Source organism: Stegodyphus dumicola, chromosome 7 (genome assembly GCF_044657685.1).
Source record: "Stegodyphus dumicola isolate Sdum_Otavi_A_Nest chromosome 7, ASM4465768v1".
Lineage (NCBI taxonomy): Eukaryota > Metazoa > Arthropoda > Arachnida > Araneae > Eresidae > Stegodyphus > Stegodyphus dumicola.
In genome coordinates, this window is record NC_140774.1 from 20,187,339 (window position 1) to 20,199,790 (window position 12,452).

The 12,452-nt window shown below is 36.4% G+C and overlaps 1 protein-coding gene across 1 annotated transcript in view; it reads right to left on the reverse strand.

The window, feature by feature from the left end:
* Nucleotides 1–12,180, reverse strand: part of LOC146996114 (uncharacterized) — a 47,243-nt gene extending 35,063 nt beyond the window's left edge. Inside the window, exon 1 of the mRNA XM_085819942.1 lies at nt 6,229–12,180. Coding sequence (XP_085676068.1) covers nt 6,229–6,294 — 66 coding nt within the window. The 5' untranslated portion in view covers nt 6,295–12,180. The remainder of the gene's footprint in view (nt 1–6,228) is intronic.
* Nucleotides 12,181–12,452: the final 272 nt, after the last annotated feature.

Here is a 12,452-nt window from a genome sequence, read left to right on the forward strand (position 1 = left end):
TCTTTCTGATCTTGTTAGTGCTTGCCTTCACATGATGCTTGAAAACATCCTTCCCTGCATTTTCCCAACGTGGGATTTCAAAATTCGGAAGCACTTCCGCAAAGGATCCGTTAAATGTAAACATCGCCAAAAATGGCGATAAACGTTCAAAGCTGGTAACCCGGCGAATTGGCAACCTCGTTCGCTTTTTGAAAGAGAATATTTGCCGTGTGTTCGGGGTTTCGTTTTCTCATTGATTCGCGTCATGGACGCCAAGAGCGACAGACGTGAGAGCTCCGAGCTCCGCAATGCGAAAACGGAAACCTCGATTACGGCACCGCCAACAGGCAACCACTCGACTTCTCAACCATTACAAGTCCAAATGGATATGGACACAACGCACTCAACTCCTCCTGCTTCTCCTTCTGCTCACGAACTTTCGAAAAGCGCACTACAAATTTATGCTTTAAAGACCAGGCACACGGATCTACTATTCGACATTCAACACTTACAACGATCGGAAACTCCCAACAAGGGAACTGATGATGAAGCAACTACAGGATGAGGGTGAGAAAATTTTATTTTCTTTACACACATTTTGCACCATACTCAACATTAATCTTTTCACCCTACCTGCAACAGAAGAAGAATTTATTAGAGAATTTCAAAAAACCACAATAGCATCTGATCCTGAAACCAAAAATCCAAATTCTAACTCACCCTCATCCTCAGACCCACCCAAAGAAAATTCTAAGCCTGACACCAAAAAGAGAACCAGACCTGTCGACAGTGACGGCTTTGCAGTCCCCCCCCCAAACACTTGATTGCAAAGAAACTTCCCAACACTAATGATAATACTAACAACATTCCAACCACAAATTCTTACACAAACATACAAAACGTCTCAGAAAACACAGAAAACTTAACGCAGCAGCCGGCTGAAACTACAACACCTAAAATTCAAACATCACCACCCATCTTCATTAAACCGCGTGCTGATTGGTTCTTTTTACTAAATCAGTTACGCAGACACGCACCGACTGTCCAATCCAAACAAGACATTGAATTTCTACGCCTCACCACCACTAACGAATCAGATTATAGGACAGTCGTTAGATTTCTCACTGAAAACAACATACAATTTAAATCACACACACTAAAATCGGACAGACCACTCAAAGTGGTCATTAGGGGATTACCCTCCAACACACCGATCAACGTTGTACAGACTGCGGTCGAAGTACTTGGTTATAGAATCCACAAGATCTCTCAACTCAAAAAATTCAAGACCAAAATGCCTATGCCTCTCTTCTATCTCCAAATTCACAATAGCCTCAAAGCATCAGAAGTCTACTCAGTCACCGAACTCCTTGGAACAGAAGTGGTAATGGAGCATTTCAAAGGGCAGAAAGGTCCCTCTCAATGCTGGCGTTGCCAGGGATTCTTTCCTTCTTCGGAGGTTTGTATGCTACCCCAACGATGTGTAAGATGCGCTGGTCCGCATCAGGCGAAAGACTGCACCAAGCCCTTCGAAGAACCAAACAAATGTGCCAACTGTTCCGGGAGCCATGCAGCCAACTGGAGATCCTGCCCGAGATTCCCAGGATCAAAGAATCGTCAGCCACCTAAACCAAGTACAAAGCCCAGTCAGACCGTTGACAACACGAACAAATTTAATTTACAACACAATACATTTCCAACACTGCCGGCTGCACACACTCCCAGTGCAAATAATACTCGCCCTGGAGTTTCATACTCTGCTGCCCTTACGGGTATGCAACAGACTGCACCCCCACTTATTCCAAACTTATCGGTCCCCACTGGAGTAAATTCGAATCTAAATTGCACCGAAATCCTTTTGGCTATAATCCAAATTTCTAACCAGCCTGGTATTGACCAGAGCAAATTACTTTTGGCATTCAAAAATGCCTTACCGCAGCTCAGAGTGGCTCCATCTGGTGCTGATGCGGCTTACTACATCTTTGAGAGCTATGTCACTCTCCAATTCTCTGATTCCCACATTCATTAAAATTTAATACTTTGAAAAATCTTAAACTATGCACCTGGAATGCAAATGGCATTCTTTCCAAATTTCATGAGTTTAGAGACTATGTAGAAGAGATAGATTTTGATATCATTTTTGTCCAAGAGACCAAACTCCAGCTCCCAAGCTTGTAAATTATACACTTTATAAAAATGACAGACAAGCTTCAAATACACGTGATGTTTATCATGGTGGCACTTGTATTTACATAAAAAATTCAATCCCGCATCGCAGAATTGACACTCCAAATATGAGCAAACTTGAAGCAACGATTATCGAAATTTTTATTCAAAATTCGCCATCCCTAGTTATGATCTCTGCCTATCTTCCACCAGGTGGAAATTTTCCTGTGGTTGATTTTAATAAACTGCTCAATTTTTCAAATAATCTTATCATAGCTGGTGATTTAAATTGTCACCATCAGCATTGGCGTTGTCATAGATCAAACCCTGCTGGTCGTGGCCTCCTAAAATGGGCTCAGTGCGCCCAAATTAAAATCATTGCGCCGGATTCCCCCACTAGATATGGTTCACGGGGTGCCCCCTCTTTTATTGACTTGGCACTCTTTAGAAACATCCCTTTTGGATACCAAGTGACTGTTGAAAATTGTTTATCATCAGATCACAACCCCGTAATCATCGACCTTAGCTGTACTATTTTTACTCAAAATTTTCCGGCACTCGTCTCAACAAATTGGGACAATTTTTGCTTTAAATTAAATTCTAAAAGCATACCCTCCCTCGAAATTAAATCCAGCCATGATATTGACAAGGCAGTAGATCAATTAACGAACACCCTAACTGATACTTATAAGGAAGTATCAAAACCCACCCTCAGACCCAATTTTCATAAAATACCTCAAGAAATTAAACTCAAAATTAAAGAAAAGAATAAAGTACGGAGACTTTGGCAAAGAAATAGAAATCCTGGCTTAAAAATTCAACTCCGTACTCTCCAAAATGAGATCAAGGCATCATGTGACCAGTTCTTCCAATCACAATACACGAATTACATTCAGTCCTTAACGACCAATAATAACAGTCTTTGGCGCGCATCAGCCCGCCTACGCAAACACAAATCTCACATTCCGTCCTTAGCTACGGACGCAGTGGTGGCTCACACAGACGCTGAGAAATCCGAACTAATTGCGGATTCTCTTCAAACTCAATTTACACCACATAATGAAGGAATTTTTGCGAACAACGCAAATTCTTTCCAAGATGTTGAACGTTTCCTCTCCTCGCCTTTTGCAAGAGAAATACAATACACATCCATGAGCGAGGTAAGTGAATACGTTACCAAGCTCAAACCCAAAAAAGCCCCTGGTATGGACTCTATTTCTAATCGTATGATTAAAAATCTACCCACCAGTTATCTATTTTTCCTAGTAATGCTTATAAATTTTATGATACAGCATTGCTATTTTCCTCAAAGCTGGAAACAAGCACTCATTGTGCCTATTCCAAAACCAGGCCAAAGCCTTTCAAATCCTCAAAATTATAGACCTATCAGCCTCCTATCTTCGTTATCTAAGATATACGAATTTGTGTTACTTAAACGCCTGAATGATTTTCTCCGAAATCACAACGTTCTGATTGATGAACAATTTGGATTTCGAGCAAAACACTGCACCACGCACCAGCTGCTGAGGACAGTGGAGTTCATTCACGAAGGGTTTCGTAACAATATGCTTACTGGCGCTTTATTTCTTGATATAGCCAAAGCATTTGATAGGACTTGGCATATAGGAATCATTATCAAGCTCATACGACTTGACGTTTCGGCCCATTTAATTCATATAATTAATTCGTACCTCACTAACAGATCTTTTTCTGTACGAGTTAATTCTTTCATTTCGGCTCCCCGTCCAATACTAAGCGGCGTCCCCCAAGGGTCACTTTTAGGCCCAATTTTGTTCAACATTTTCATAAATGACATACCAAAATCACCAAGTATCACTCTTGCACTTTATGCAGATGATACGGCCATTCTAGCACAACACAAACGCCTTGAAAACCTGGTACACACCATTCAGAGATATCTCTCCAGCCTTGAGCACTGGCTCATCACTTGGAAAATCAAAATTAATGCTGCTAAATGTGCTGCTATGATATTCAAACGTAGCCCCCTCCCGTACCCTTCCATTAATTTAAAGTTTTTCGACGATTATGTTCCCTGGTCAAACTCTTACAAGTACCTTGGATTTGTACTTGATTCAAAATTATGCTGGCACCTTCACATTGAAAATATTCTCAATAAAGCAAAAGGTGCTAGAGCCCAACTTTACCCTTTATTAGCTCGAAAGAGCCATCTGTCAATTAAAAACAAAATTCTTCCCTATACATCAATTATAAGACCTGTCTTTATGTATGCATGTACAATCTGGAGTACTGCTGCAAAAACTCATGTGAAGAAACTTCAATCTTTTCAAAGTAAGACCCTACGTATGGCCCTGAATGCAGCCTGGTACGTCCGTACAGATGTGATTCATTCGGACCTAAATATTAAACCTGTAGATAACCATATTAAAAAGCTTAGTCGAAATTTATTCCTCAAAATTGAACAGATTGATAACCGAGCACTTCAGCAGATTCCAGCATACGATCCTGCTATTCGCAGCTCACAGAAGAGACCGAGAGCCGTGATTGGCCGAGAGTTTGGCATCTATCCGCCATCCAAAAGGGCAAGAGACGCCCTCTCAACTTCAGTTCCAGCCCCCGCGCCATGAAGGAAGGACGTCTCTTCAGCGAGCTGCCATATAATTGCTTATTCCATCTTTTTCTACTACAATCAAGATCTTCAAGCAAAGTTATCAATCTGTTTACTTAAGAATCACATCTCCCGCAGATTTTAAATCTGCCTAAGAATATTTTCATCGCGATCCCAGTAATTATTTGCACTCTCCAACACAAGCCACATGCCAATGAGCCTATTAATCGTAAACTCTTTCCTATCCGCTTTTTGCTTTAGTGTTTGTACTGTGTATAAAATATTATAAAAAACCAAAAAAAGTATAAAATATAAAATACAAAAAAATTATAAAAACCTAAAAACTTATAAAAAATTTATGATACTTAAGTTTTTGTATTCTCATCTCTATCCCTAAACTTTCTTGAGCCTGTGGCTCCCTCTATTGAGCATCAAGTAAATCACTTATGCCAAATTTTTCCAATTTCTGCTCACTTTTAGTAATTCTGATGTGGAGGTAAATGGTTTTGAACCATAGGCACTCCGAAATTAGCAAATCATTGGCATTGGCATTGGGGTTTCGTTTTGCCCGCTGGCTAGCGAGTGCGTCAGTACCGCATTAGGTAGTGAAAATGGCCGGAGGTGGGGGAAGGGTGAATTAATATGGCTTTTTAGAGTATGGCTGTGTTCTTACGTAATTTTTAAAAGACTTTAAACACGCAGAACCACAGGGCTCCTAAAGTATTATGATTAACGTGGGTTAAGTTTTTATTTTTATTACTGTTATTTTTACCTAAAATAATAAGAATTAAATCAATTTTCATGCTTAAAAATTTGATATATTTTTAATGCATTTTTAAAAATTACTTTTCAGAGGATACTAGGTGTTTATATACAATAGATGATTAGAATGAAAAAAAAAATTATTGATTCTCTGAGGTGACAAAATACTTTTATGTATTCCCAGGGTCATCAAAGTTAGTAAACCACTGCTTTGAGTAATTAATCGAAGTTTGAATGAATCTTGAAAGATAACAAGACATATAATTTTTATTCTAGTTTTATTTACAATGCTACTTTAAAGGATTTGAATATTATTGAAGATACTTGTCATTGTTAAAATTATTATGAAAAAGACAGTTGTTTCAAAATAAAATATTTTAAGCTATCAGCAAGTAAATTCAAAAAACAACTTTGAAAAATTGCTTGTGTAAAATGAATGTTTTAAATGTATTATTTAGTAATGAATCCATTAATCTATTCAATGTACAGTAGCACTAATTATTAAACATAATTTTTAGAATATCAACAAGCAAAGCACGTAATGAAAAAGTCACTTTTAACTAAAAATATTAGTATTCTGTATGAATGACAGAGAATATGTGTAATGAATACCATGGCCAAATACCTATATAAAGAAAAAGAAACACACACATACATACACACACACACACACACACACACACACACACACACACAAAAAAAAAAAAAAAAAAAAAAAAAAGAATATTCTCTACCTTGACACTTGCAAAAGTAATCCTGCTATGCATAGTTAATTTCTGATTACATGATATTGCAAGCATTTTCTTCAGATTTTTCCTGCAACTGATATTGAATAGTGGTAGTTTGATCTGGTTTCATATCATGGTTAGGCTGCATGGTTGATTTTTCTAGTAATAATGCAAATACAAGCCAGTTTTCCTTAGAAAGTTGTTCAAAACGGCATTTTTCTTCAGGTCCATAGCCGGTATTCATTGCCATATTCGAATAACCTAAACTTTCCTTCAGATTCTACATTGACATGATGTATCTGTTGTAAGCTGGACAATGATCATTCTGCCTCTATCAGTGTAGCAGGAGTGTATTTAAAAAATGTCAGAATCATGGGATTTATAACAAAATCGACCATGTTTTAATCTTGAAAACTTAAATTTTCCAGATTTTCTTACGTCATGGGTTTCACTAACAAGATATTCATACTTTTGTTCAAGTTCATAAGCAGTTGAGCAGTACAATTCTGAATACTGGTAGTTTGACCCAAGTTTGAATCTTCAGTATTCAGTATCTTGGGCCATCGCACTGCCATGCCCCCTAAAGTTATTACTGCTTGGCATAATAGCAATCTCACTTGACCATGTTACCCACTTTGCCAAAATTAATATATCAGCTGCAGTCTCTCCAAAGACTCTCACTATAAAAGAGATTTAAAAAGATCTTTCTTAGAATACAAATAGGTGTGTCAACGTCTGGCAACAATTTATGAACTTTCCACGCAAAGCATTTACGACTCATTTCAGATACAACATTTTGAGAAGTGTTTCATCTATTTTTTTTCAGTATCGCTGCATCATTCAGAAGAAAATGATGTTGTCATGTTTAATTTCATTAGGCCTGATGCAGAATAAAATACTGGAACTGCTGGTTTTTAATAAGTCTAAAATACTGGAACTGCTGATTTTTCCTACATCTGTTATAAGAATAAATTATTTCAATGATATCCTAGAACTGCAATTATCCTAGGGTACATATTAATTTGTCAACAGCGTTGGTTATTTCATAAATGGAAATGAGAATATGCTTTTTCCATTCTTACTTTGGATATTCTAAATTGCACTAATGTATACAGCACTGAATTATGTCCATTTTAAGGTAAATTTGCGGAACATCATTTCTTATAAGTTTCCAAACATCTTTTCAGAAACGGACTTTCTTACAAGATTTAGATAATGAAGATATATTTAGTGATCATCAGTCTGAATTCGAAAAACAGTACGAGTCTTCAGAAGACATTCCTTGTGATCAAAGTGACTATTTTAGAGGAAAAGATAAAACAACAAAATGGAAGAAAGAACCCTTTCGAATTCAAAGATGCATGGCATCCCATAATATCATAAAAAAATTGCCTGGCAACACACATATATCTAAAGATGTGGCTTCACCCATCGATGCATGGAAGCTAATATTCGACGACACAATGATTGAAATGATTGTGAAATGCTTTAATATTTATGTAAAAAATAGTTCGGGAAATTTTAAAGAGATGCAAAACCTATGGAGAAAGAAGTGTTTCTTGCTTTTTTAGGACTTATGTAAATCCCATTCCCACTATCTATCCTCCCATGTAAATGTTAGAAAATTATGGGTGACTGATTGAATATTTTTCGTAAAACAATGAACTATAAGTGTTTCCTTTTCATTCGTGCCTTATGATTGATGATGTCAGAACACGGGATGGCAGAAAAAAGAGTGATAAATTAGCTCCAATAAGAGATTTGTTTGAAAATTTTGTCAAGAATTGTCAGAAATTATATCATGTAGGGAAATACATGACTTTGGACGAAAAGCTAGAACCTTTTCAAGGACGATGCTCCTTTCTTAAGTATATGCCTAAGAAACCTGTAAGATATGGTATAAAGATATTTACTGTGGTTGATTTTAGAACCTTCTATACTTTCAACATGGAAATTTACTCAGGTCAGTAGCCAGATGGGCCATACAAGAAAGTCAACAGTTCTTGTGAAAAAGCAAAGCGCATCCTAACTCCATTGTACAATTCAAGAAGAAACGTTACCACAGACAGTTGGTATACCAGTTTATAAATTGACCAATTTCTTACAGGAAAATAAACTTTCTATCGTTGGAACAATATGCAGGGATGAGAAGATTATCCCACCTGAATTTGTGTCAAATAAGAATAAAGAACAGCATTCAACCCTCTTTGGGTTTCAAAAGGATATAATGCTACTTTCTTATATGGTTGAAATGAACAAATGTGTCAACCTTTGTCAACTATGCACAATGATGACCATACCGATGAAAGCACGGGAGATTTGAAAAAAATCTGAAATAATTATGTTTTATAACATGACAAAAGTTTATTGAGATTATGGCAAAGTACACTAAGGCCATCTGCCTAAAGGGAGGGATGCCTTCGTGGAGGACTTTCTAAGAGAAACTGTCTTGTATACACGTTACACATGGGAAAAACCACGAAAATGCCCATGCAGCTAGCCTGTTCGCAGGATTTGAACCTCGGACCGAACTACCAGTGTTCAGCAACTTTACCGCTCAGCTGCTGGAGGACCCCATGAAAAAAGGAGCAGTTGATATAGTCGACGAAATAGGTGGCACTTACTCTGTGGCCAGAGTATCAAACTGATGGCCTAAGGGCATATTTTTTTTGTTATTAAATATTGCCACCATAAATTCAAAGATCTTGCTTTTATCTACTAAAACTCCACCAGAGAAGTTCAGGAATAGGAGGCACTTCTGATTTGGCCTTTGCACTTTTAGATCCTCATTTAAAATCACGACAGAAACAGAAGGAATACAACAAAGATTCTCTTGAAGATTCGCAAACAAAGAAAAGAAAATTATGTTACCGGAGATGTTACATGTGCTCAAGAGAAAAAGACAGAAAATCAAAAACTATATGTGTGAAGTATAAAAAAATATACTATGTCAAGAACACTGTGAAATAGAAACGTCATTCAAACTATAAAATATCTATAATTCTTCTTCAGCCTAATTGATTTGAAAATTAATTATATAACTCATTGTCCATGTAATAATTCTGATTAATTTGGATTATAATTGCATTCAAAAATAAAAAAACACAAATTTCTCATAGAAATCAATGATTCCTAGTCATATGAAGAAAACGTAAGTACTTTTGATTTATTTGTCATTAATTTTAAAAGTAACCTTATTTTTAAGCAATTTTATATAATAAATGTTATAATTAACATAGAATGCATTATTTTACATTATTACATTTGTACGTCGTTTAATTGCGACGCGCGTTCTCGTGTTACATAATAATACAGCACGCGTCCTCCCGGGTTAACTATTCACCGCTAAATGTCATGGTTAACCTATTTATTTTACTTCTATCGCTTCCATTTCTTAAATATCTTGCAACGTAACTAACTATACACCGCTAAAATCATGGCCGATCAGCTGTTGGTGAGCTTGGCGAATAAATACGCACCGGCGCCAACGGATCCGCTGCGGAAGAAAACCCCAAAATTCTGTACTGCTTGGAGGCGCATATCAGAGAGGGAAAGTTCCTCAATGATAGGGCATAATAAAAGACAATGGTCAATAAAATGTAATAAGAAAGGCTAAAAATTAAAAACTGGGAAATTCAGCGATCAACTGAGAAATGTGATGAAAAACCTGTAGAGTTGAGAGCGATAAATTGTAAGAAAAAATATCACAAATACTGAAGGAAGATCACAGTCTCCACTGCCATGATTCTCAGAAAAATGACTTTGCAATTATACATAAGTATTATTACGAGAAAATATACGAACTGAAATGAATTTACAAAAACCAAGTGCCATAATTGTCACTTGTGACACCATTCATCTGAAAATTGCAAGTTAACCTAAGGTGCGTAAAAGTGTTCTGGTAGACAATTGACTCAAGAAGATTGGAGGAAAGTACAGAATAGCCCATTGCTTGGCACATTTTTAAGAATTGCACATAATCGGTATCCATATACACATTGACCTATTTTCACTTAAAAGTCAAAGAAAACTGACAAAAATCCAATTCTACTTACTCTTGTAAAAAGCGCCAAACGCCAATCAAATATATGGGCGATTCTCTCTTTAGCCGACGACTGCTCATATGGCAAGTTTTCTTTTTAATTCGCATACTTTTGCTAATACCCAATATGTTAATTCACAAGCAAGTACATTCATTTCAATGGAAACACATTTGTTGTCATTACAAAGTGGCATAAAACGTTGCATAAATTAATTTTGAAGTCGGTGATTAATTAGAAGTTCACTTTCACAAAGCTTGAATAAATGCTACAATCTTATGAAATTTTTAACATTCTGAAAATATTGAACCTATTGATGAAGATTTGTATCCGCGGCCTAAGGTCAACCATTGCGCAATTCCCCCATAGTCGGAAGAGCTAACAGGATAAATCGAACATTCTTCTATTGATGTTAATTCAATCAAATCTTTTTCAGTCTACATACAATTTACCATTTTTAAACTATATATGTTATTTTCTTGAAGAGTGACATATCTAAATCATTCAGTTTTTCAAAAACACCCAATAGTTTAAAAAACTGTAATTCATCATGAAAAAAATCACTAAATTCAGATATTTACTCAGCAAAAACATAACTTATCTTTCAACTATAATCTCTATATGTATCTTTCTGAGGGAAAAAAGTCACAAACACAGCATTTAAATCTCATGACAGTGCAGCCACAAAATTTTGCCCCCAACTAAAAAAGTTATACAAAATAACTAATGACTGTAATAACATAATTTCTGCACTACAGCATAGTTTAATTTTAACTGGATAACTTTTGTGCATCACTTCAATTTCATCTCTTACATAGCAAGAATGAATCAGTAATCAATTTTCAAGCAAGACATTTTTGACCAAAATGAGTTCGATGAAGAAAACTCAAATTCTGCTTTAGCTTTACAAAATGAAATTGGGCATTTGTATTAAACATGAATTTCAACACTGCTATAAACGCAATCAACCTGATAGGAAGACAATAAAGCAATTATATGAAACATTTAGAGAAACAGACAACATTTTTTATCTTCGCAGGAGTGGCATCCATAAGTGTGGATAAAGCAACCTTTGAATCATTCGGAATTCATATCAGTGAAGTCAAAAGTAACTTGTCATGCATCATGTCAACTGCAAACACCACAATCAACTCATCAAAGGTTTGTTTTCCAAATGAGTTAACACTACTGAAAATATGTTTCCTGCACACCATTTGTGATATATCCCTCTTGTCACAAGCATTGTCTTTGAAAATCCACATTAATGCCTTGCATACAATGTTTTGCCAATATTTTTATATTCTCGGTACACACTTTGCCAGATGTTACGTTCGGACTTTACAGTCTCATTCACATCTTTCTGCATGTGTTCTCAGTCCACTATTATCATTATCATAAATAATATCCTAAATGTTCGTCCCGGCAGTTTCAAAACACAAAGTTGACAAACTTTGGCTCGATTTGGATGATAGCCACGCTAGCTGTCATTTATAGGTGATGAATGCAACTACACAGATGTTATATCTAAGGTTGTAGACACTTGCTATTCAAGTTTCCAGTTCAATTCAAGTCGCCAATTCGAAAGTGAAACATTTATGCACAAACTCTTTTCTGAAGATGACGTGCCTAGAATTACATTCTCAAATACAGTAATAGGCCTGCTGCGGGTTTAAGCACAGGACCCTCTTCTGAAGATGCGAGATCATTATTTAGAATACTTTGCTTAGAATACAAAATGTGATTACCTTTACACAATACCGTCACTTCAAAGTTCATAATCAATTTCTTTCAAATTTACTTGCAGTTTAAAGTTTCAAAGTCCTTAATAAATACTGTAAAACAAAAATAACATATTCAACACATATCGCTACGCACATTGCCAAACTTCAGAATTTCGAAAATGGTTAACGAACAACAGATTGTTGCCATTTCGTAATTTCAAAGCTGGCTTAGCATTGTGGCTTTATAATTGGCGATTGTAATGACCGATAGAGGGCATTTCAAATTCGTCTGCAACTGCTAATCATGGAGGTAGGAAAGGGAGGAGGGGCCATTCCGCGCTAGAAGTGAAGCACTGCTTTGAAGCTTGGGTCACCAGACGGGGTTGTTCTTTGTTTACATTCAGAAGCTCGCTTGACAAGATTCTGATAGTATTTCGACACACGACAGTTCCATAGAAATCGAAAAAGG